The sequence below is a fragment of the Nylanderia fulva genome, unplaced genomic scaffold, assembly GCF_048542155.1.
Source record: "Nylanderia fulva isolate GAGA-0341 unplaced genomic scaffold, ASM4854215v1 Scaffold37, whole genome shotgun sequence".
Taxonomy (NCBI): Eukaryota; Metazoa; Arthropoda; class Insecta; order Hymenoptera; family Formicidae; genus Nylanderia; species Nylanderia fulva.
In genome coordinates, this window is record NW_028190444.1 from 435,460 (window position 1) to 463,410 (window position 27,951).

A 27,951-nucleotide genomic window follows, 5' to 3' on the forward strand; every position below is an offset into this window, starting at 1 on the left:
CAATATTTTAGGATTTGATTATACACATCATTTAGAGCAAAAAACATGTTTCTTATTTAAAGTGATGTATACAATTATATCCTAAAATGCTGATCTTTCCTCCTGTAACACTTGTATTTATATGGTGTAAATTAAAATTCTTAAATAAACAACAAATAAATTCCTGTTTCCTTAAAAAAGAATTCAAACATATTTCATCTTCAATATATATTTTTATTAAAATGAAAAGATAAAAGATTTATTGAATTGCAATTTATTATTAAGTGAAACAAAATCCTTATAATCCTGAAAGGTCAGCTAAGATCCCTTTTGTCGACACTATATATCCCCTTTACGTCATCACACACTTAGAATACTTCTTAAAGATACATATTATCAGGTAAGAAGAGACGCCAAAGAAGAATATCCTGCTTACACGCTCAACTTTTATACCCGTATCGTATAATAAACGTTAACTAGAAATTCTACAGTATATCCAAATGCGATTATGGAACACGGAAAGAAATTCAGGGATCGTTAATTTTACGCTAAAAGGTCATGATGATAACTAGTTAAACGGGTCGCTACAAGATGAGTTATGTTTTTCTTGACGAAGCTTAAGACTAATATATTTCTCTTGCATCATATTTTAACATATTATATAACGTATTCCTGTTTATATATCATCGTATTCGTATATAACACAGACGAGAGAAGTTTTAAGATTAAAAAATATCTTTTCTCGATAATTAAATATGGTAATTAATTGCGACAAACTTCGGTGATTTAAGATATCTCGCTTTTAAATTAATCGATAATGAACTTGATTTCCGATTTAAATTAAATCAAAAAATTAATTTAAAAAGTATCGAAATATTTAACATCCCGAAATATAAGTTATACAAATAATTTAATTTCTGCTTGAGAAAATAATATCAAGCAAATTGATTCTTATCACTTATATTATTTCCATATCTTATCGCGCGCGATTCGACCAAAGTTAAAAAAATTAAAAACTCACTTCTTCGCATTATCTTATTTATGTGGTTGCATTTTTTAAATATTAATTAATAAAATATCAACAAATTTATGTGATGTTGCTTGTTAACAAAATATGACAACTTTGTTATATAATAAATATGTATATAATATAGTCTATCGAAGAAACATAAAAACTAACTTGTCAGACTTGCTCCGTTCAGAAACTGTTTTGTTCCTTTTGCCCATAATAGAGATACTCCACAAATCATTACCCCACATATCCACTCGTGTTTGGCCCATCTTTGCATTTTTTCTTTTCGTCGTTCTCCCCTCTTCAATTGTGCGTTTCAAAACTCGAGGCAATTTCATATAAACACTTCTGTTTGCAGTGATCCACAATTTGTATAAAAAACCACTATCATTTGATAGTGATAAATATAGATTTGCTTACACCGACTAGTGACAAAACTCGCGTATCATAGAAAAATACGAAAGCCTTCACTTTTAAAAATTTCAACACTATTCCAAAGCAAATATATTCTTTTCAATTGTTTCGTAAGAGGATTCTTTTCAATTTGACAAATATAAAATGCTTCATTTAAATTATCAAATTCTTTTCTTACGTTGCGTTAAAAAAAAAGGCAACAACTAAATATCAAGTAAACTGTGCAAGATATCTAACACAGTTTTCTATATTGACCTACAAATTTATAATCATATATTATTTAATAAAAAATGGATAATTAAATTAATTTAGAAAAATGAAATATGAAGTTAAATTCAGACCTTATCTGTAATAATTGACAAAATTCAAATACTGCATCTCGAGAGAGAGTACACAGATTATCTAATAAAATAATACAAATAAAACTAATTAAATGCCTAAGTATATGTACAGCCTCTAGCCCTCCTCTTACAGTCAGATTTCTTCTAACCGGAGTAACAAATTGCAATAAAAATGTCCGGACGTCAATCCGAATCCGAATCACTGATCTCAATTCGATTCATCTTTCCTTCATACGTGAAGGCGACCGCTCGATGTGCGGCTTAACGCGAGACTGATGCAAGTAGAATCGCGCGCTGGGGTTTAACAATCCGCTGCTGATGTCGGTGATAACACGTGGGAGACTGTCTGGAGTGTGTCCGTTCAGCCATCGCGTTCGATTAAGAGGATTTCTCCGGAACCGCGAAAAAAAAACCGCGACGGCGATAAATGGCGGATGCAAACGTAAGCCCGATAATGATACGCGACGAGATAAAAAAAAATGGCCAACGATGAAGAGGGCAAGGGATACGATAAGAGGAGGCTTTATTGTGATGGAGAAGGTTGGGAAGGCGTGGATCGATCCGGCGCGGAATCATTTCGTCAAGATGTTCCACGCACGAGACAGGAAGCGATATCGAATTATCTCCCATTTGTCGCGTTTTTTTTTTTCGGAGCATTAACATTTAATGTGACGTCTGTAGCGGACTATACTTTCCACACGCCTCTTTCTTATTCCGGATTTGTCTGTCGCGATATCATCTGTACATGTCATTGCATATAAAAAGCGATCATAATTTTTATCGGGCTAGTTGTTAAAACTGACCTCTGAATTTTTTTTCTTGAATAGAACAGCATTTCTACAGCATAAATATGAATGAGATATAAAAGCTTATACATAGGGACTAGCATTAATGAAAAGACTTAGCATAAAAAAAAAGAATTATACATATTTATCGCGTGTGCGCGAGTAATATCAGTTTCTTTGATGTGTCAAAATGTCTGTAAAAAAATATAGTAAAAAAATGCGCAGATTTCTTCAATTAAAAATTCTCAAGTTGGCTAAGTTGGACTTTGTAAACATTAAAAAAATTGCATGAATAAATCGTTTCCACGTCGAAAAGGTCAAATCGTATTCGTACGTAAAAAGTTTATGAAACGTCATTTTTTGTAAAAAAGAATTGTTTGCTCGATAATTTTTTTTTGTTTACGAAAATAAACATTTTTATTTTCATACGAGAAAAAAATCGGTTTTTAATTTTATTTAAGAAACATTATACTCTATCGAGAAATTGATGAGATTCTTATATTTTGTATATCGGCTTAAACACAAAAGGCAATTTTTACGCAGATAATGCCTGCGACGTCATGTTTCGTATCGTAATAACCGTTTATGGACGGTGTAACACAGCTATTGTAAGAATGGCCGCAAAACATTCCCACACGAGTGAACTGTTTCAAAACACACTTCTATTCTCGACATGATTTAACATTGCAAGAAGCGCTGTCCAAGTACGCGATATTTAACGCTAAACACGCAGTGAAAATTCCAATCTACATCGGAGTATTATCTGATTCGATACGCAAATTTTTAAATTTTTAAAAGATACTTATATTCTATCTGCAAAAATCGATAAGTGCTAACGCGATATCAATTTACAGGTCTGATAAAAATTTACAAAGTGACGAAAGCAGCATTCTTACGCAATTGTAAATATGTGAGAGAAATATAACGTATGATTCATATAAAACCGAATTGTATCATTCCAATCGAGTTTTACTAAGCACCATGTGAGCTAATCTATAATCGATGGATAAGAAAAATAGAATAGAAAATCCAGTTTCAAATTTTGTTCAATATATATTATACATGCTTTCGAGAAGATTAGAGATAAGAAATACCATATTTATACTATAAGAAAATGCATCGTTGCAATTAAGATCTGTTAATTGGATGCAGAGAAGTGCTGCTAAAATTTCCGCTCGCTTTTAGCAATTACGTAATTATTTTTCTTGCAGATATATTTTTCACTCAAGTCTCGATCAAAGGAAGTTGTCTGACCTCACATTCCCAATACATTCCGTCCACGTGTGCCGTTATAATATTTGAGCACCGTAAATAACTGTGCAGTCAATAGAGACATTCAATACACAGGTAGATACTTGTGATCTGGCAACTATATCGCACGGAAACGTTTCCCGAGAAAGAGAAAGGAAGGAACAAAAGATAATTATAACGTCTTATCGCAGAAGCATGTAACGTCTTATTTTCCGCGTCTATAATCACTCTCCTCCGTCCCTCTTCTGCAATGTGTGCGCAGGTGCGACATTATCATTATCAGAGATGCCTTATCGATAATTTTCGAGAGCCGATAGCATACGTGCAACTACTTCGCGAAAATAGATATTCGACGTAGATAACGTTATTAAAAGCGCGCGTATGTGCAAAGCTATTCATCACTGTCCGTAATATTGCGAGAAGAATATCAAAAAAAATGGTTCCTTGCACATACAAAGCCATAAAGCATCATCTAATACATCATACGACCGCTAAGTAAAAAAGTTGAAAAAATAAATGGGATATTAAAATTAAAAAATATGAAAATCGCATAATTTATGTCGCGTTTGTAACTTTCGATTTAAAAATTAATATCTCAACTTCTGTAATATCCATACTTTGTCTCCGCAACTTGTGTCTATAAGTGCATTAATTAATAATATAACGTTAACGTTATATCGATCGTTTAATTTTGCGCGGGAAGGCGGTCTCGAGCTCTTAGATTCGTGATTACACAAAAATTCGTGGATTTTACGAATGCAGGATGTCCGACAGACTCAATGAAAAAAATCTCCTGACTTTTTCAAATTTTCCAAGGCCAGAAATTAATTTTTGCCCTGACTTTTTAATATTATTTTTTCCAAATATACATATATACTTTGCATATATCTATATAACAAATTAATTAAATGTTAAATCATAAAATTTCAGAAATTCTTGAGATATTTTTGTCAAAAATGAAAAGGTTCGGAAGGTAAAACAAAAATCTAAATCAATTATACAATCTGCATGTACGATAATCGAAACATGTCGCTATAAACTATTTAAATAATCACTTTTTTTATTTATATTATATCAAATTTTTTAGTTTTGGCTCTATTAAACACATTGAAATAAAATAACACGACGATAAAAATATAAATGAACGAACACGCTGTAGATGAATCGAATTTTAATAACATAGAAAATTAGCGTGCTGAGAGTCGAGGAAAAGTTTATATTTATTTAATAAAAAATTTCAAATTATGGAGACAAATGTAGAATAATGTGAAAAGCCAGATAAATAATGAAATTTCCTGACTTTTTTCCCTGACAATTCCAGATTCATAAAATTCCCTGACATTGCCCGCGGTTTTCCAGATTTTCCTCACTGCTATACGGAGAGAATTTTCTCTTAGAATTTAATTAATATTTACCACAATAAAAATAGTAATATCTACCGCAATAAAATATAAAATATGCTCGGTGAATTTTACTATGTACATAGTAAATTTGACTATGTACATAGTAAAATTTTATAAGAATTTTATAAGAATTTCTCTGATTAATATTTATCACAATAAAAAATATTAATATGTACATAGTAAATTTACTATAGTAAATTTTACTATGTATATATACTAAAATTTACTAATTTTTTATCACAATAAAAAAATATTAATATATGTACATAGTAAATTTTAGTATATATACATAATAAAATTTAGTATAGTAAATTTACTATGTACATATTAATATTTTTTATTGTGATAAATATTAAGAGAAATTCTTATAAAATTCTCCCAATATCATATTGTCCATGATTACCACGATTTTCAGGGTAAATTCCAACAGAAAATTCACTCTGTCAAACACCCTGAAATGGGAGCATTTCACTCACCTCTCGTTACATCGCAAGGCCGCGTGACTTGGGCTCCTAGGAGGCTGAGGGTAGCTGCTGGCGCCGGCCACAGTGAGCTGGGACCCGCTGATCGATTGCTGGCCCGCGGCCTGCGGCACATCGGGGACAGCTTGTAAGGGTGTGCTGGGTGCCGACCGTGCGCCTATGGACCCCGCAGACCTGGAAACAAAACGTTACATTAGCTGGGACTCGATGGAGAGTGGGTGGTTTCGTGAGATCGCTCTGACTTGTTTATTCGATACTCCAACACACATTTTTCTTTTTTTTTCTTTTATTTCAGAATTATTTATCTATGGTTCGCATAATTACAGTGTAAAAATAGATATTCATTAGTCAGAGAGTGCGTTATATATAATTTGGATGTTTTGATCAGAAAATAAAGCACTTTTATTTCTGATAAATAAATATGACAATTAATACTGTTGATCGGGAATATTTTATTGTTTCAACTATGTTATTTTATTTTTGTTGTTGTTTACTTCTACAATATAAAATAAAAATGAATTATTGCGTTGAATTAACAAATCAAAAAAAAATAATTCAATAAAAAAACAGATAAATTTCGCCAACCAAAAAATTATACGCTAATTCGTAACATCAGATTTCCTGCGTCATACAGCAGTCTACGTCATCAACTACAATTATCATTCATGATAAACGAAAGTGATTTGTTTCTGCGATACATCATGTTCAGTTTTTTGTTTCACAAAGTATATAATCTTTTCTTCTCGATTGAATCAAATGTCTGGCGATTAATTCTAGATTTGGATAAGATACGCGTGACGTTATTTACTCTCGCAAGAGATTATCGCACAGTCGCAACACCGAGCAAGGTGTTCAAAGTCACGTACCTTGCCCTGGTTATTGTGAGTGGGCGAGTTGAGAAGCAGAGCTCGATCAACGCTTGCGTTTCGAACTCCATCATCGTTTCGATCCGTTCGTGAGACACAATATTATTATTTTTATTATTATTGGTTTAGGGTATCTCCTGAGTTTTTCTCGGGAATAATGCTTCAACAGCGACTACCAGCTGGTCGACAATCGACGTGAGCCAATCGGATTAATCCGCTTGGTTATTATCGAACAGAAGCTGACAGATGTCAAAGCGATTCTCGGTAAAAATTATTCTCGTTATCGCGTGCAATTGTCAAATGCGATGATTCACCAATAATTCAGCACGACGGCAACATTCTTTCGAATAACGATTGGTAAACGCGATGGATTAAGCACATATGTGTCACAAGGTTCATATAAATACTCTATGCGCGATGCTCTACTTATATCAGCTTTTATTCGGCTTATCGCTTCTGCTGAATAATGACAGAATATCGAGGAAATAATAGGCGATGATGGATGAGATAGGGATAGAAGACAGCGGTTGACAAATAAAAATCAAAAAATAGTAGCGATTATAAATAGTTGTATAAGTGTTGATCGCCAGCCAACTTCTTGCGGAACCGAGAAGGATAAAAAGGAGAGCTATCGAGATGAGATAAAGCCGAACGGAGCGAAAAAAAACAACGTTGCGATGACTAACGAACCAGTTTCGGTCTCTCCTCGAGGCGCGAGAATAACCACACCTCATCGGGTTCAACGAGCCAGGTTGCCTTTAACAAGCCTGCCTTGACCGCGACGGTGCACAATGAGGCGAACGCGCCCCTTTCGCTGATAGAAAGGTCTGCGAAACAATTGTAAAAAAAAAAAAAAAAAAAAAAAAAAAATTAATAGAAACCACGCTGGTATCGACACTTCCGGAACATTCCTCTCCTCGATTGCCGCCACTTGGCGCCCAGCAATTGCAGAGCCAACCTCGCGAGAAAGATGATGTTCATTCTCGAAGCGATATGGTCTCTTCAGGGTGAAGATGAAGATCCGTCTCTCTTTGCAACAGCAAAGTGTCCAGCAGACTCGATGAAAAAAATTCCCTGACTTTTTAGTATTATTTTTTCCAAATATATAATTTGCATATATCTATATGATAAATCAATTAAATGTTTTGATTGATTTCCCGGATCACTAGACACCCTGAAGAACGATCCAGCACCGATCCAGCGGTGCCGATCGAGAGAAGAAGTCGAGCGAAGATAAGTGAAGAAACAAGAGGAATTGGAGGAATCTGTCAGAGGCGGAAAAAAGCGATGAGCGACTGAAATCTATTCGCGCGCGAGTCTAATATTCCACGGACCAGCCGGGATGACAGACTGATCGTCGTCGGACACGTAAAGGTGTCCTACCCTCGCGACCTCATTCATAATTGACAAATCCTCTAGCGCGCACCTGCGTGGACAGCCAACCCCCTGTTCTATAATCCTAGAGTATGCTTGCACTTATAGGATTCGCGCTTTATTCACGCGGATCGAATATCGCGGACAGCAGATATAAAGGGTGTCCCAAAATTGTGACAAATTCCTGGGATAATTTGGAGGCGATTTTTCCTCAACGAAAATGGCGAGGCATCAATCATTTTCGAATTATAAGCGATTGAAAATAAGTTTTTCGCAAAAAGCCTTGTGGAAATAAAATATTAACAATTTTATTAATTTGATGTACAGTTTACTTTAATAGAATTTTAATTTAAGGCTTAGTTAAGAAGATACATGATAGCAAAAAATGATGGTCTTCCTCGACATTTTCGCTAAAGAAAAATCGTCTCTAAATGATCCCAGGTATCTGCCATTAACAGGTATTAATTTTGGGACATTCTGTATAGATACCCGGTCTCTCCACCAAACAAGGAGAGTGGATCGAAATTCAGTAATGGTGGCGGGATCACTTACACTATTAACGATGTAACTTTACGCGTCAAAAAGCAGGCATCCCTCTGAGGATGAAATTTATTCGCAACAAGGTGATTCCCATGTCGGAGTAAACTAATGAATTAAAAAAAATTTTTTTGTGCGTGGGACTCCCTTATAAATATTATCATTTTTATATAAATAATATCGAAAACAAGTTAATTTATTTCTAATATTCATAATATTGGGAGAACTAAATTTATAAAAATCATAGATTAATGTTGAAGTATTTACGAGAGAGAAACAATTATTTACTGAAAATTAAATCTGTTCTCTGTACAATTGTGCATCAGTGATATACGTAGGCGAGTAATTCCAATATGTGCTGTTTTTAAACATATCATAGCAAACAATTACAATTGCTAAACGAGGGAGGGCGAAAAAGAGGAATTTTACGCCGGTTTGCGTCACTTCGGATGTTTGAATGAACATTATTCCCCCGGCAAATTGATGCATGCGGAAACACACGCTCGAGTTTCCCGTGAAACGCGACACGTCATTGAACCGAGAGGAAGTGCAAAATATTTTGCCATTAGTCGCTGATCCAGTCTACGGACTGGAAAGAAATCTCTCACGTCGACATCGAGTCCTTGCCTTTGGCAGTCACTTCCGAATATCGTTTCTCTCAAGCTGTGCGTGTCAATAAGGACTAACGAGAGTGAATGACGAGAGAATCGTTGGCTACAATTTAAAATCGAACGTCAACAATAGACACGGTCAAATTCATTGTTCTTGTTAAACGATGTACTATAATATTAGTCGTTTGTAAATATAGAAAAATAGAAATATGCAGGTAGAGAAGAGAGAAATACAAAGAAATATGTGTACACAAAAAGATAAATACATAGAAAAATGTAGGAAATAAAATACAGAGACAAATTCATAGATTGTATATATGTATATAAAATAGCAAAAAAAAATAAATGCGGGGGTGTAAATTAATTAAATTATAAGCCACAGAGTTATATAAATAGGATGTCCAGCAGACTCAATGAAAAAAATTCTCTGACTTTTTAGTTTATTATATTTTATTATATTTTATTATATAGTTTATTATATATTTTAGTTATTTTATTTTCTAAATACATATATCATTTGCATATAGCTATATGATAAATCAATTAAATATTACATCATGAAATCCTTGAGATATTTTTGTCGACAATGAAAAGGTTCGGAAGTTAAAACAAAAAATTAAATCAATTATACAATCTGCATTATGTACTATAATCGAAACAAACATGTCACTATAAACTATTTAAATAATCTTTTTTATTTATATTATATCAAATTTTATTTTTAATAAAATTAATGTATTAATTTTTAATAAAAAAAAAGATTTAAAATAAAGTTCTTAAACAATATTATGATTCTTGGGCAATGTTATAATATATTTTTAAATATATAATACACACACATTGAAATAAAATAATACGAGTATTTATTTAATAAAAAATTTCAAATGATTGAAACAAATGTAGAATAATGTGGAAAAATCCAGATAAATAGTAAAATTTCCTGTCTTTTCCCTGACAATTCCAGATTTATCAAATTCCCTGACAATGCCCGGTTTTCTAGATTTCCCTAACTGCTAGACACCCTGACAAATGTTCAACTATATATAAATTATAATTAATAAACAATTAGAATTAAATTTCTGGACAGGGGCAACAATATGCTAAAAGCTTGAGTATTTTCGCCCACAATCTAATCGAAAGTTCGCTCGTAAGATTAATCAGTCCATTAATCTTTTTTCAAGTCGCGAGACTTCCGATTGTTATGATGGGCGGTTACTTTAGCATATACAGCCCTAATCGAAACAAATCTCTAACCGAGAAATTGATTGGCTTATTAATCTTTTAAGTCGTTAAGATATCCGGATTGATCGCCGGCTGCTTTAGCATAATCGTGCACGTGCATGACACCGTATATAGGATTCCATAAAGTTGCGATCTGTCATTATCTTATACCACGTGGCAAGCAGCGGTCACGGACACACATCTCAGAATTTGATTAAAACCAACCTCCCTCCTCTGTACTATGCAAAGCAGACGCGGCCCCGTAAACATGATACCAATAAAAAAAGTACCACCAACATGCAGAGTATATCGCGGTATATATTCTGCATTATTGAGATGCGTCAGGTGCGCGCGATTGCGCGGAGTACTTTCTCGAAGGCCGCGCAAAAACACGTCACGCGACGCGACACTTGTACAAAGTTCTAGAAACGTGTGTTAGAGACCCGGAAGAAGCATTTGAAAAAGTTCCGCCTTGTAGCACGGGGCACAACACGACTCGGCGCGACGTAAACACGAAGTTATAGAACAAAAATTGATTCACGAGTAATCCAATGTGTGTCGTAGTAAAGATCTCATTACGATGATCAAATATTCAAAACATTATTTTGAAAAATATATATTATATACATCAATCTATAATTTTAATTATCTCAATATATAATAATCTTATATCTTATTTTAACAATATAATATAACCTAATATTTAATTATCTTAATAATGATTATATTAATACAATTAATAATATTTATTAAATTAATAATATTTATTAATAAAATTAATAATAATTATGAATAAAATTATTAATAATTAATAATAATTGTCTTAATAATTCACGTGACAATGATGGGTCAATAATTCAATTAAAATCAGATTCATCTCGGATCTCATTATTGTCGGTGAAATCGGAATGACACATTTTGGACTTACTGAATTAGATATGATAAAACTAAATATCGACAAACATATCTCGCAGAATAATTTGTAGCGTGTGACAAACGCGATATGTTGAGATAACGAGATGGAAAGAAAAATCCTTCATCTTGAGCGCGCGATCGCATGAAAGCGCAAGTATGTAGATACCGTCGTATACATTTTCTTGACGGCGAATGCGTTTGCATATTTATGCACGTTAGCGGCATGGAGCCGTCCATCGATTTCTTGGAGATGCGAGCTTCTCAGCGCTTCCCATCTCTTTTACGAGAAAATTATGTATATAGGATGCATCTTTCTCGAAACCCGATTATAAATAATGGAAAAAAATTCAAAAAGATTTTAACAGATAAAAACAAATTGAAAAGGAGCGTAATAAAAAACGAAAAAGAATATAATAAAATATCTTCGGGAAATATTTAAATTATATATCTTTAAAAACCAAATATACGCTTATATATATAATATATATATATATATATACACAGTAAAAAAAATTGTGTTAAATTTAACACATTTCACATGTCCCAATTTATCCACTCTAATTTTAATGTTAATTTAACAGAAAACAATTATGTAATTAAATAACACACGTAATATGTGAAAAAATAACACAAAAAAATATAATATAAGCAAAAATTTGTACATTTTCATTTAAATGTGTTGTTTTAACACTTAAAAATAGTGAATATTATGACTCAACAGACAAATGTCAAAATAACATAACGACAATATGTTATATTAACATAAGAGTATGTTAAAATTTTAACACAAAAATTTCTACACAAGATAATTTCAACAGAAATACGAAATGTTTTTTACCGTGTATATACAATCATAAAAATAAATATAAATAAATATATTGTTTTATTTAAAACAATAGACGTTTGTAGTTATGATACTTGTTTTACAATGACATTTATCAGAAATTCATCCGTAAAATTTATACGTAGATGACAATTTCTCTTTGAAAAAAATCATCGATTTTAAGTGACAGCGTATATTTACATTTAATTCGAATAACAAGCTCAAAGACTGCACTGATCATTGCATAATCAATCATCTATCTTGCGTGAATACGTCATAACTTTGATGAATATGATGTCAGCAATGACAAATGAATATTTGAAATAATATATGTAGATTTTTCAAAGAAAAAATACTTATATATAATTACATTTTTAATTTGTCTTTCGAAAAACTAAAATATCATAGATATTAGTATTTTGAGTTCACGTTTATTTTCTTGATTTAAAAATTAAAATTGTTGCGCCTGTTTGTATTTATTTTTTCGTGCAACGCGTTTATGCATGCATGTTTTTTGATATAGTGTGCTTGAAAAAAGGAACATAGTCGATGTAATGCATACGATTGCATGACGCTAGGTAATTAGTCACTGTCCCCAAAAAACAACACGCATGACCTCTCCTTATTCCATATGCACGAATGGCATACACAGTGTAATGTATTATACATGTGTTTATAGTGTCACCCTTAGGGTTTCAAAAATGTGTCTTATCATCGCTGATGATTAGAAGACATTTTAAAAAATTATTCATAAATAATGTCTTGTAACAATTTGGTTAATAAATTTTCTTGTGTGATAAATCTATATTATACATATAAGTGTATATCTTCAAATTTTATAATTGAATCAGTTTAGATTTTAGAAAAGATGGGGCATTATAATTGTTCATATTAAGATAAATTATAAATTATAAATGTCATATTTTATCTTATATAAAAATATAAATTTATCATAAACTTTTAATTAAATTCAGCGTGAAATTTATTGTAAAATTTTAACGAAATTTAACTTAATTTTATTCTCTTATTGTCTTCCTAATTTAACAAACTTCATATTTCAATGCAAATAAAATTAATGAAATTCTAGCAAATAAAATGAAAAATTTTGCTCTAAAAAAGAAATTTGGTACAAAATTTAGAAAGAGCAACTCTCATGTTATTTTCTCATTCATTACCAATCATTGAGTTTCTGTAATGTTTGAATCTAATCCAATTTTACCTCTCTCCCTCTATCTATCTATCTATCTATCTATCTCTCTCTCTTTCTTTCGACACCAGCATAAAACATTCTAAATGTTTTATTTATTTTATGTATTTATACATGTTCAAACTCGGTGATTCGATATACAAATGATTTCAACATCACGTTTAGATATTATAGAAGCAACAGTCGGTTGATTATGCAGTATTAACAGCTCTTTCTCAAAGGAAAAATAAAAAAATATACCGAAAAAAATTCGTGACACGTCACGGAATATTCTTGTCGAATAATTTGCATCGGCAGGTCAAGGAATTTTTCCTATGCAATTATTAAAAGGTTCACGTCAAGTGAAGATACGCTTGAACAATAGATTGATGGATCCTCGCAAAAAATCCTTATGCCATTAAAAAAATGCCAAATCATGTATTGTTAAATTTGCCGCAGAACTTTTCTTAGTAAAAAATTCGAATTAAAAAAATCATGCGTAATTGTACATTTAAAAATTCTGAAATTTAAATTAAAATTGTATTTTTCTTCCAAATAAACGATTTACGCATAATTTTTAAACTTTTATCGTCATTAGATATTCCAATAATATATATTCTGATTTAAATTCTCGCTGTTACATAAAAATTTAGCTGAAAACTATTTTTGTTATTAAATTTTCCACAATTTTTTTTTAATATTAAATAATAATTAAACAATAATTTAGCTTAATGATGTTTTACTATTCAATAAAATGATTAAAAAATAAATATAATAAACTAATATGTCATATTTCATCAACTAGCTTCTTTAATCGAAGCTTAATAGTAATGAATACTCGTTATTGCATATAGAATGATATGAGATAAAATATGTAGAAATGAAGGAATTAAAACTTCGTTTAGCAAATTACAGGGAAAAATATGAATATGAATATAAATCACTAAAAAGACGTAAAGAGCCATACGCGGTTGTAAATATGAATAATATATTTTTCAACTTTTCCTAATGTTTCTTTAAGTTAACGTGTCTCATAATGATGAAGATAAAAAACTATCATATCGTAACTTCTTCAACCATCTTGGACTTAAATTATGACGAGCATGCGAATATTTATTTATGTATAATCCAATGAATCTGTAAAATCTACTGAACATGACTTCTTACGATATATCATAAAGCAATTTAGGCTAATATCACGATATAAATGTACAATAGATGCTAATGTAAAGTCGAAATAGAAATCGCCATTATGACGCATTTGCAAAAAAAATAAGAATTTTAACGTTTACGGTACACGCAAAGTAGATATTGTGAGAAACTCTCTTCTATTAATAAAATGTACATGTATATATATCGATTAAATGTTTTTCCAAGGGAACATGGCGAATCAGTAATCAGCGAGGACAGATGACTTATTCAAAATTTTTTGAATATTTGACGGATCCCGAATTTAATCTCGCGTACGTCTTTCTATTTATATAAGAAACGTTAGATATAGATATACGATCGCATATACATATATATATTTGCACTAGTATAAATGTAAGATATTATTTATGAATGTAAGAAATCGACTGGTCTTCGAAAATAGATCAGAAGACCCGCTATATCATCGCGAGGAACAAATATTCCGATAACACGCGAATGATTCAATCTTCGCGAAAGACATTTTTGTAATCAAGGACTGAAATTCATCTAATTTAGCATAATTCAGATTTCAATCTAATCTCATATTGATATATACAGTAGATAATGATAGAGAAATCACGAGCTCTAATCTAATAAACGTAATAATCACATTTGATACAAATGTTTCATTTAATATTTTATGTTTTATATTAATTTTTTATACTAATATATTATTTTTCATATTTCGTAATAGATTTTACAATACGCAATCTATAATTTTTTTCATGGCACTTCAAATATTAAGAAAATCAAAAGTTATATATATATGTATATATATTATATAATAATATATATTTCTAATATATTTTATATATATATAATTTTATTATATATATAAAATATATTATAAATATATATTATTATATAATATATATACATATATATATATAACTTTTAATTTTTTTTAATATTATATATATATATATATATATATATATATAAATCTAACTTCTTTTCTATAAAGAGAACTTTATCTGGTCTTGCAATATATACCAATAAAGCTGAACAATAATAAAGATAAAAACGAGAAAGAAAGAAAAGAAAGCTAAAAGGTATCGCAAACGGAGCGATTTAAACTTGCGGTCGGATTATAATCTGCTATTCGATATTTAGAGCGAAGCGTATCACGGCTTCCGGTTTCATCGCGATACGTATTTCCAATGAAGCATATAAAATCTCGAACAAGTTGTAACCTATTGAAAGATTCTCAAAATGCATTATGCGTACATGGTGTTGCATTTACCGATCAGTCCTACGCAAAACATTTTATAAACGATAAAAAATTCAACTCTCTTAAAGGTTGTCCCTTAATCTCTGAACGCGCAAGCTACACTGTAAAAAAATATGTAACATGTTACAGAAAAATATAAGAGTTAAAAAATAAGGGTAAAATTACACGATAAATAATGAAAATATATACATTTTCATATAAATATATGTAAAATTACACTTATTATTCATGTAATTTTACAAATTACATATTTTTTACAGTGTATGATTTTCCCTTCGTTGATTACATATAAAAAAATGTGAAAATCCTTTATATGTATATTTAATATTGTCAGTCGATTCCATTTAACATTTTATTCTTATCAAATATTCGTAATTAATCACTGATATTTTGTTGTATAATTGAGAACACCCTGTTCTCTGTGTACATGTAATATGACAGTTGTTACACGTGTACGCGCGCGTCTGTACTCGACCTCTATAAACCGTTCGATATTCCAACTTGAAATTTTAAACAACGAGTGTCCTCACACGTGCCCATCCTCTCTCGATGTCATCTTTTTTTTCATTACCTTGCACTATTCATGCCTTCGCACCTTGTTCCAATTAATTCTCATTAGACTGGCTCTCAAAAGCAACTCGAAACGATATTAGTTATTTCGTGTCGCAAAGACAAGTTACTCCGAAATTATCCAATAAAAAGTTTATTTCAAGATTTTCATATAAAGAACGTTCGCAACAAATAATTGGATTCTAATAATAACATAAATAATAAATAATATAAATAAAATACTCACAAATTAAGTTTAAAATAGATGAATCTTGTAGCTTACAAATATATTGCAAGATTTAATCGCTAAATGAATTTATTATTATTAAAAACTTCTCAAGAAAGTTATTGCGACGTTATTATTTTTCAAAAAAAAATGTAGATACAAAATACACATTTTAATTTATGATAAGCTAATGCATCTTGACATTTTGTATACTTCTCTCTTAATATTTCGCAAACCTTGAAGTGCCAATAAAATCGCGATTGTCCTCGAACATGTGTGTAGAATCTTGGCAGAGCCTTCGACGGACTTGTCAAACAAGAAAAAATAAACAAAAAATAATCGAAGATGAGGCGATCGTGAGAAATCATGGCGTTCGGCAAAGAAGTGCATTAAAAAAAGGGGTCATGGCGCAGTCAAGTTTTATCGCAGAAAGTTTTCGCGACGGACAACATATAGAGCACATATCAAACCTGTCGATTTCAAATTAGATTGTCAGCTGGGTCAACATTTCGTCTGACGGACGGCCTTGCGAAAAAAAAAAGATTGTTAAATATGTGGTTATAAACTTGTCTTTTCTATTTATTTATCTCAGCCTAAAAATCCATCTTTAAAAAGATTCTCTATGAGTTAAAATTAAGCTTATCCATTAACATCAATTAATTCAAATTTTTTCCAAGAATCTGTTGATAAAATTTACCTGTTAAAATTTAATATGACAGCATTCTTATTCCCATAACACGTGACATTATTTTATCGTATAGCCCTGAATTTTTCGTCTATCACTCGATTATAGAAAATAACACGTGCATGTACCAATATTGCGATAACGATAACGCGTTATCAAACGCGAATAAAATTACATGCTATATGCGAAAAATTTTATTTTAGTCTCACAAAATTTTATTTAAAAAAAATTGATATTCCATATATGCACTATTTTTGGAACCATTAAATTTTTATAGAAACAAATATAATTTAATTTTCTCTTGTTATGTCTAAAAATTATAATAAATGTGCAGTAAATGTATTACTATAATTTTAGCATTTGCTCCGCAGATTTTATGTTATATTTTAATAAATAAAAAATTTTTCCGTAAAAGTCTTTCTCCCTCAATGCTACGAAAAATTAGCAATTCTAATAATCACAATTTAAAAACATTCGTTCAATGATAAATCAATTATGTGAAATCATGAACGCAAATGTACCTAGATCACCGACTTCGCTGGAAACACGTTATTAGGTCAGATTGAATCTAATTTCTCCCCAATGCCGCGCTATTATTGCGTAATATAGCTACAGAGAGAAAGAGAAATCGACCCGAGAGTCATATCATATTTAATAATTTCATTGATTCAGTTTTGCGGCTGTGCGTTCAATTAGAATATTGGTGAAACTAAATTAATTCTTGCCTCCGCCAACGATGAAGTTATGAATGATAGATGTCTCTGAAATTAATTGTTTCGACTTATTAGTTGAACAAACAATAACTTTAATAATCATTTAAACTTTCAAAATTGATCTCCACTTAACGCTGCCTTAAATTAACCTTCGTATAAAGTTTGAATTAAATTTAAATTCACATGTCAAATTTCAAGTTAAAGACATTCTACAATAAAACTTTTTTAATTGGTCCATGATCCTCTCCATGACACTTTCACGTTCATCATTATTCCATCAAAAGTTCTTTTGCGCGGACAAAGTTTTATTGCTATCGAAAAAAATATAAGTTTTCCAACACAATCCTTTCAACAAAATAAATTAAAAAGATTTTATATAAAAAACAAATCCTTGAAAAAATTCCGCAGTATGGTAGGATCCTCTTACGGAAATTCAATTTTTATGAATATTTACAACCTTTCGCGGTATATTAAAAAAATTTTCATTTCCCTAAACAAATAAAAAAAAGCAAACAAACGTTGCAATTTTAATGCATCTTCGATTTTTGTCCGACATTCTTATCAGGATGTCCAGCAGGCTCGATAAAAAAAATTCTCCGAATTTTTCAGATTTTTCAAGACCAGAAATTCATTTTTTCACTGACTTTTTAGTATTATTTTTTCCAAATATATATTTTGTATATATGATAAATAAATTAAATGTTTTAAAGTGCTGGGAGTCAAGAAAAAGTTTATATTTATTTAATAAAAAATTTCAAATTATTGAGACAAATGTAGAATAATGTGAAAAAATGCAGATACTTAAAAATTAAAATTTCCTGATTTTTCCCTCACAATTCCAGATTTATCAAATTTCCTGACAATGCCCGGTTTTCCAGATTTCCCTGACATTTACACGGAAAAAAAGAATTAGCTATCATAGCTAAATTTTAGCTATGTTAACTAATATTTTTTAGTTTAACGGAGAATGTTATAACTAAAAAATATTAGCTGTCATAGCTAAAATTTAGGCATGATAATTAAATTTCACGTGTAATATATGGACAAGCTAAAATTTAGCTACACTGAAAAAAATTATTTAACTTGTATGTAATAAGAATTAAATATTTTGTTGAATTGTTTGTATTTTGTTGAAAATTATAATTTTGTAACAATTCAACAAAATATTTAGTTCTTATTACATACAAGTCAAATAATTTCGTGTAGCTAAATTTTAGCTGTCCATATATTAAGAACTAAATATTTTGTTTAATTGTTTGTATTTTGTTAAAAATTATAATTTGGTAACAATTAAACAAAATATTTAGTTCCTATATTACATTGACATTTATTTGCACGTATATTCGACCGCAGATTCAAGTGACATAATTTAGATTTCAGTGTACGATAGCTAATTCTTTTTTTCCGTGCTTATGTATTAATTTAAAATTCAAGCCGACCCGCCGACGCGCGTTTGTGAATGAAACGATGTAGAACGCGAGAGAGTTACGACGATCGCGGTATACATAAGACGAGGCCGACGCGGCGGAATAACAGAGCGAGTGAACCACGTGAACGCGTTGCGAAAACGAGCTGACGACGGCAGCTGCTACCTCGTCGCGTCGCGAGGTCGTCGTTCTATGAGTCGAGAGAAGACAACTTAGCGGTACTCTTTCTATGCCCCGAGACGTTGATTAACCCTAGGAACCCGCGGCATATCGCGGTATGTAAAACTCGCGATTATGAGAATTACGGCAATCTTTCTGCGAGTCATATTGAATTAGAATACAGAAAAAGTATAGTGGAAAAAGAGGGTCTCACACACGTGTTATTCCTTCTACAAAAAAAAAAAAAAAACAAGCCCATTCGTAACGAAGGAAGATTGTCCAATCTAAATACGAAGAGAAGATAAGAGAAGAATTGTGGAGTTAATGAGCTATTATTCAATTAGTGAATTTTATTTAATTAATAAAAAAATACATAACTGAAATATTTGTATATATTATATTGTATAATAAATAAAATCAAAGTGATAAACTTTCTCTGTTAAGAAAATAAGAGAAGAATGATTGAGTTATATTATTCAATTAATGAATTATTTAATTAATAAAAAAATACATAACTGAAATATTTGTATATATTATATTGTATAATAAATAAAATCAAAGTGATAAACTTTCTCTGTTAAGAAAATAAGAGAAGAATGATTGAGTTATATTATTCAATTAATGAATTATTTAATTAATAAAATATACATAACTGAAATATATGTATATATTATATTTTGTACAACTAATAAAATAAAAGTGATAAACTTTCTCTGTTAAGAACACATGAAAAATAGCAAAATAAAGATATAAATAAAATCTATATTAAGAGAAAGTCCTATTTAAAGTACTTTGAACTCTCTGTCTCACAGATCAGCTACTTGATAATTAAGTTAATTGTCTTCTCTTACGTGCAAAGTACGTCTTATAAATTTATTTTGTGTGTGTGTGAACGTAACAAAAATAATATCGAAAATAATGACATTTAATTCCAATTAATTTGTAATTGCCGATGAAAAAATGTCTGCGACTCGAATCAATTTTCCGGCCGAGAAACAATGATGCTCTCGAGTGAATAAAAGTATCGCGTCGCGTTTATATTTGAAGTAATCGGTTTTAATGAAGATACCAGAGGCCCTGGGAGTCGTCAACCGCCGCGTAACTATAACGGTTCAAGTCACGATGAAACCGTTCCACGTCGAGTAAAACTACCGTACGCTATTTCGGGTAACAACCAGCGTGCGAGATTCGATCGTTCGTAAAATGAGTATCCCGATCATCGAACAGTACAATTCGGGACCAACAATTTGCGTAATATTCTCCACAATTCGCCGATGCGAACCCATGAAAAAATGGGACCATTAAATTAAAAACTTCTGTTCGCTGAAAACAAAGTTCGGTAAATTAACAAATATTTACTTTAATACGTGCAAATAAATGATTTATTAACGATTTATGATTAAATAAATATTTATTTGTTTCAAATCAATGATTTATTTGAACTAAATACAATATTTGTTAATTTAACACATTTTTTAGTGCTTATAAACTTCGAGCTTATAATATATTATCATGGAAAAAAAGAATTAGCTATAGTTAATATTTTTTAGCTATAACATTCTCCGTTAAGCTGTGTTTGATATCAGTCTCTAAATTAAATTAAACATTTCTACTTATAAACTTCGAGATAGAAAACTTTTGCGTTTCGAGTGACAGAATATTAATTTGAACTAATTGGTTAATTATCCCAACTCGATGCATATCGAGAAGACGTTCAGAAGATATCTCAAAGATATCTTTAAGCCATAAGATATCTTCTGAATGCCTTTTAGAATGCAGAGAGAGAATTTTCTCTTGAAATTTACATTACCTTATTTATCTTAATATTTATGAAAATCATGATAATCGTGTGGGACAATATAGTATATTGAAAGAATTTTGTAAGAATTCTTCTGATTAATATTTACTACAATAAAAAATATTGATATGCACAATAACATATAATATAAATATCTTCGATTAATTTTACTATGTATATATTAATATTTTTAATATGTATGTACATAGTAAAATTAATATATTTAACTTTCTTTTATAAAATTCTTCTCTAAAATATTTTGCAGATCAGAAATACCTCTTAACATGAAAAGATAAAGAAATTAAAGAAGCTGTAAACTATTACACAAAACAAAAAATAAAAAATTATGCAGAAATGAAAGAACCTATAAAATATTGGCACATTTGATAGACACTATTTATAGATTGATTGAATGCGAAATAATTAGCGACACATGCAGCTTGCAGTTCAATAAAACGATCATGCATTTGCAATTACTCACAATCGCGTCAATTTGTATCAATTAAAAGATCGTCGCGACGTTTAGGTCATCGTATCATTATTCGACAACGCGTTGACAGTTCGATGCACAGCAGCAAATTATTTCGCTTCGAATTTTCGCGTTAAACTTATAAAGGTTTATTTACTCGGCCAGCGAAAACAACACGCGGTTGATGAGTCCGCAGGTAGAATACTGGACAGCAACGTTATTATTTTTCCTCGCTTCCTGCAATTAATTAGCTTGCGAAACTATTCTTACTCGCTTCTGATCATGTAACATCGTAATATGCGTCACGCGAGATTTTTTGCCGACACGCATTCGATATATATATTTTCTCGCTTTCCTTCGTATATCCTTGCCGTATTTTTTTAAATGTCTCGATTGCAGCGAATGTCGCACGTTATTACAAATAATTAAAAAATTGTGGAGTAACAATACTAGCTAAACATCGTGAGAAAAATTGTAATTTCGCTCTATAACATCGCAAATCGCGAATTAACGATGTTAATATCAATGTGAATATTTTAATTAATTGTGTGTCTTATTAATTTTAGATTATATATCCTTGCCGTATTTTTTAAATGGCTCGATTGCAGCGAATGTCGCACGTTATTACAAATAATTAAAAAATTGTGGAAAAACAATACTAGCTAAACATCGCGTATAATCGCACTAAAAATCTTTCGTATTTGATAAAGGCGAAATAAGATGTTAATATTTACGAATAAAAAGGAATAAATGTTTACACTGCATTATAATGATCAATCACAAGGAAGAGAAAATCTAATTTTCAATAAAATATTTGTTAACTCTAACTTGATATTCTTTGAAAAATTTTGATATGAAAAATTAAATTAGAGTCCTGAGAGATTAAAGTTTGCTTGATTTTAAATATAATGTACTAGATTATTTATTTATTATTTATTCTGAAAATTATTTAGAAGATTATAATAATAATTACTATTATTTTAATTTAATTACTATTATTAGAAGATTATATTTTTAATCACTAAAAGGAAAAATAATTAAGCCAAATTCGATTAGAATTAAATTCAAACTTAGTCATTAAAATTGTAATTTGCATTTTGCTCTATAACATCGCAAATCGCGAATTAACGATGTTAATATCAATATTAATATTTTAATTAATTGTGTGTCTGAATCATTTTAGAATCTGTCTCTTTCCTTTGAATTTGCCCGAGCAATGATAAACAACTTCTCGTTCAGCGAAATCCTATTATATACAAATTGACAAATTGGTCTTCGTAGAATGATCTCCGTTTAACAGAATCCTGATATATTTCATAATCAAAAGATGTAGAAAATGAGAGAGAAAAGAGAAAAAGAAAAAAATTAGCTACCATAGCTAAATTTTAGTCTCTATATTACAACCTAAAATTTAGTTATCATGCCTAAATTTTAGCTATGATAATTATTATTTTTTGGCTATACACTGTAAAAAAGATATAAAATTACATTAAAAAATATGTAAAATTACACTTATCATTTATGTAATTTTACATCTTTTTATGTAATATATTACATATTTTTTTACAGTGTAGTTTAACGGAGAGTTCCATAGCTAAAAAAATTAGCTAAAATTTAGGCATGATAAATAAAAGTTAATGTGTAATATAGGGACAGCTAAAATTTAGCTATAATAATTAATATAATTTTGTTCCGCGAATGAGAAAGAGAGTTTAACCGCGGAATCGCGGTCGATCTCTCGTTGCATCGAACATCGTTGGCTTCTCTCACATCTTCTTCATGTACAACGTGTGCCAGTTGTTGGTTTACGACGTTAGTGACCTAAATAGGACAATGTACGCACTGCTAGCCGAAAGAAAAAAAGGCTCTCTCTCATTCTCTCTCTCTCTCTCTCTTGATTCTAATATTAATTATTGCGCGATAAGACGCACACAAGTATGACCTTCCTTCGATAAATCTTTTCCTCGCATCCGTATTTAGCTCAAAGGAAAACACACCTATATGTATATCGACGTTTATCACAGGGACACGAGTCCAAAACGCATAAAAGCGTAAAGGGTGAAATGACTCTTAATACGCGTTGGAAGGAGCATAATTTCAACGAATACAGAATTCGCGAAATCTGCAGCATACATTACAGAAATTCCGCGAACAGGTAATTAAATTCGTATTTCGCGTTTAATGCTTTCGACAGCTATTCACGCTATTATTATATATACAAAGCTTGCACGTCATATGAAATTTACAATGATTAATTAAATCGCAAATAATTAGTTTGAAATTTGAAGAAGGGATTGATTTGCGGTCTTCTTTATTTCCAAGTTGTATCGATATCGATACGATACTTTTATTGAGAAATGTTTCGTTATTTTATAAATCTCACACACACACACACACACACACATATATATATATATATATATATATATATATATATCGGGAGAAATGTGTAATAATAATTTAAACAGTGCTGTTTTGCATAAAATGACAGAATGTTTAATAATAATAAACAATTAGCGGAATATACTATTATTGCGCGTTTAAATTGTCCTAACTCGGCTAAATAATTAGATTCCCGATTATAATTATTCGTTATCATGGTAATTTTAGACGCTTAATTAATAACTCTTTGCAATAAAATAACAATAAGTAACAAACAATATGCATAAACAGGATATATTACATATTTACATATAAATTTATTCCTGATCTATTTAATCATGTCAGATTTAAGGGAGCAAAATATGATAATAAATCAATCCAACGTCATCTCATGAATTAATAAGCAAGAATTGAATCAAGCGACAATTTTAATTATTTCGCGCAAAACCCGGATATATATTTACATATTTAAAATAGAGTATCTCGAGCGATTCCGAGATATCCTCGATATATATATTATTAACCGCATGTATGTTAATTGCATTTACCTTTTATTCCGTCGCGGCTTCGAGTCATCCTTTGTGTAGAACCCTTGAACGAAGCAAAGCATTATGGGTTCTCTGAGAGGATTGTGCACCTCTCCCATGCACCCTCGCACGTTCACCCTCCTTTCGAGCTGTCCCTCTTTCGCAAAAATTTCACCACTTCCCTCGAAAAAATTCCTCGCGTTTCTTTCCCTCTTTCTCGAACTGATTAAACAATCAGGAAAGCCAAAAAGGTACTTTCGAATCCTGGAAAAATATATAAAATGACGAGGTGGAGAGATAACCTATACGAGATATCCAGATGATCGATGAAGACGCTGTTGAAAAGTCCTTCTTCCTCCGTCGAAGGATTTCGATCAGCTGACGACTACTTAGCCCGATTCTTCCTGGAATCTCCTTCTGTTCGCCGAAGGACTAGGAACGGACGCGAATAAGAACGCAAAACGTCGTCGGCTGCGTCGTCGGGGGTGCAGGGTGCTACGTCGGCGCCCTTACTTAAGGTATCGCCACGCGGTTGCCAGGCCAACAACCAGGAAAGGGCGAAGCACTCGTCGCAAACTGCGTACTAACGGCAAGAAGGCACAAAGCCCGTGCACTTATCGATTCTCCTCTCCTGTCTCTCTGTCTCTTTCTCTTCAGTCTCTTCCTTCCAAGCACACTCGCTCTCTTTGCTTTGGAAAGTCGTTTACCAAAGCTCAACAGAGTTCTCGTTGACCAAGAGTACTTTCAGTGATTAGAAATCGATCGAATATCGGTCGAGTGATCTCTCTCTCCGAGTATCGTAAGCTAATAGTGTCTTTCGTTTAATCGAGATAAATTTTGTATCTTTTAATATCAAGGTGTCCAACAGACTCAATGAAAAAAATTCCCTGATTTTTTCAGATTTTCCAAGACCAGAAATTCATTTTTTTCCTCACTTTTTAGTATTATTTTTTCCAAATATATCATTTGCATATATAATATGATAAATCAATTCAATGTTAAATCATGAAATTCTTGAGTCATTATAAAATATATAAATAATCATCTTTTTTATTTATATTATATGAAATTTTTTAGTTTTGTCTCTATCAAACACATTGAAATAAAATAACACGACGATGAAAGTATAAATTAACGAACACGCTATAGCTGCATTTATTTTTAACAACATAGAAAATTAGCGTGCTGGGAGTCGAGGAAAAGTTTATATTTATTTAATAAACAATTTCAAATTATTGAGACAAATATAGAATAATGTGAAAAATCCAGATAAATAGTAAAATTTCCTGACTTTTTCCCTGACAATTCCAGATTTATCAAATTTCCTGACAATGCCCGGTTTTCCAGATTTCTCTGAGCGCTAGACACCTTGAATATCTTATCTTTCCTCGATGCACGAGAAATATGAGGATACGTGTTGTATTAGATGTTGATGACGTAGATATATTAAACGTATATAGTCAATACTTTGTGTGTCGCAAGTCTTTATTTATTTTCCAGTCGATCATACGTATAGTCCCTTGATAAAATAAGCGTTAAAGGATATTTTTCAAGTCCGTTCATCGAAAAGCCCCTCTTTTAAACGGTGCTTTTATTATAAAATGATAAATAATTAGAAGAATAATTATTTTTTATTTTTCCCCATCAAATAAATAAATCATTTCTCTCGTTATTTATATCGAGTCTTGTTCTGGTGAAAAATTTTTCACACACACACACACACACAGTGTTATATTTATCAATAAAAAATGATGTTTCATAAATTTCTCCGCGCAATTTACACCGCGAGATTTAGCGACGCATGACTGATAATAATATTTAAAACTAATTAAATCCACCTTTCTCCCCCATCGCTGTGTCCTGAAGCATGCGCAAATCTGTTCGTCGACAGATTTATCACGCTCTATCTCGCCGCAAAATAGATTTATCGAACGATATATATAGTTTCTCGATTTCGCTTCTTTTTGGCGAACGCGCGATCTCTTTCTAAGAATATTTAAATCGCTCCATTTCTATATATAAACATCCGGCGTTCAACCCTCGCGTGCGCTTTAATAACCAAAATTACTACCGATCTGTCTATGAAACCCACTCGTAAATTATCGCGAAACACGTTCTAATTATCCCTCGCACATCCCCGATGAATGTATTTAAAAATCTCTCATATCCATACCATCTCCGCCTTCATCAACATTTCTCGCGCCTCCGTTTTCGGAGTAAGAAATCCTGCAGAAGATATATATATATATATTCGATTTATCAGAAATCGACACGACGAAGGGAAGAGACGAGCGTTCACCGAAATCGCCGATCGATCGATTCAGCGCGCTTCGAGTCCGTTGCCTCTCGAGGTTATCGGGGGTTAATGCTCCCTTCTCTCTCGCGTTCGATTATCTTTCCGCGCGAATTCGACGACGACATCTCCACACACCTTCATATATATAATAAATATGCACCCGCGATCTCTCGTCCCGATGTCTCGATATCGATTCGAGGGATCGAGATGAGGCAGCGCCGCGGCACACGCGGCGCGACAAGACGCTCGAGACGAGACGACGACCCGGACGCGCCGTGTCTCTATCCGATACTGGACTGGCGTTTTTCGCCGCCGCCGCGCCGCCGCCGATTGCCGCCTCTTCTCGCGCCGCCGTTTGCCGCCGCCGCTCGATACGGCTCGCGCTATAGCGCGTTCGCCGTAACTCGCGATGCAGCGCGACTCGGCGATGCATCTATAACGCTATACCGATGTATCTGTCCGTCGTCGTTCTACACGTGCGTGCGTCTCTATCTACGCACCTGCACGTCTTTATGAGTCGCCGTGGGGTAACAGCAAGTGGCTGGGAATAATAGGGACCGATAGCGGACCAGCGCGCTAAAGTATCGGTATTTTCCTCTGCGGTTGTATCTATGAGTAATTGTGTCTTTCAAATGGAAGAGAGAGGAGAAGTTTTAGACGTGTCATTTTTGAGAAAAATTTGTACAAATTATTTTTACTTCTAATTTGTATCATTTTCGAAACTTGGAATTTATTTATTTCAATGTTTTATTTTATTCTGTATGAAAAATATTGTATATACGTATATTACACCCTGTATTTATAGCCGGAAAATCATGGTAATCGTGGTAGGACAATATATGGTATTGAAAGAATTTTATAAGAGCTTTTTTGATTAATATTTACCACAATAAAAAATATTAATGTGTATATAAAATTAATCGAACATATTTATATCTTATTGAGTAATTATTTCTTCCAAATGGAAGAAGAAAGGAGAATTTAAAAAAAAGACGTCATTTTTTTAGAAAAATTTATATACAAATTATTTTTACTTCTAATTTGTATCATTTTCGAAACTTGGAATCTATTTATTTCAATGTTTTATTTTATTCTGTA

General features: G+C 31.6%; 2 protein-coding genes across 4 annotated transcripts in view; both read right to left on the reverse strand.

Moving 5' to 3' along the window:
- Nucleotides 1–27,951, reverse strand: part of LOC114936767 (uncharacterized) — an 80,383-nt gene that overhangs the window by 11,372 nt on the left and 41,060 nt on the right. For all 3 annotated transcript variants that reach the window (XM_085485467.1, XM_085485466.1, XM_085485465.1), the window contains one exon: nt 5,662–5,841. In XM_085485467.1, coding sequence (XP_085341593.1) covers nt 5,662–5,841 — 180 coding nt within the window. The remainder of the gene's footprint in view (nt 1–5,661; nt 5,842–27,951) is intronic.
- LOC146722094 (uncharacterized) lies at nt 24,683–27,920 on the reverse strand. Its single transcript, XM_085485471.1, has 3 exons — nt 26,989–27,920; nt 26,731–26,783; nt 24,683–26,076 (listed from the first exon to the last, which is right to left on the reverse strand). The coding sequence occupies exons 1-3, from the start codon at nt 27,284–27,286 to the stop codon at nt 26,062–26,064; spliced, it is 366 nt and encodes a 121-aa protein (XP_085341597.1). The 5' UTR covers nt 27,287–27,920; the 3' UTR covers nt 24,683–26,061.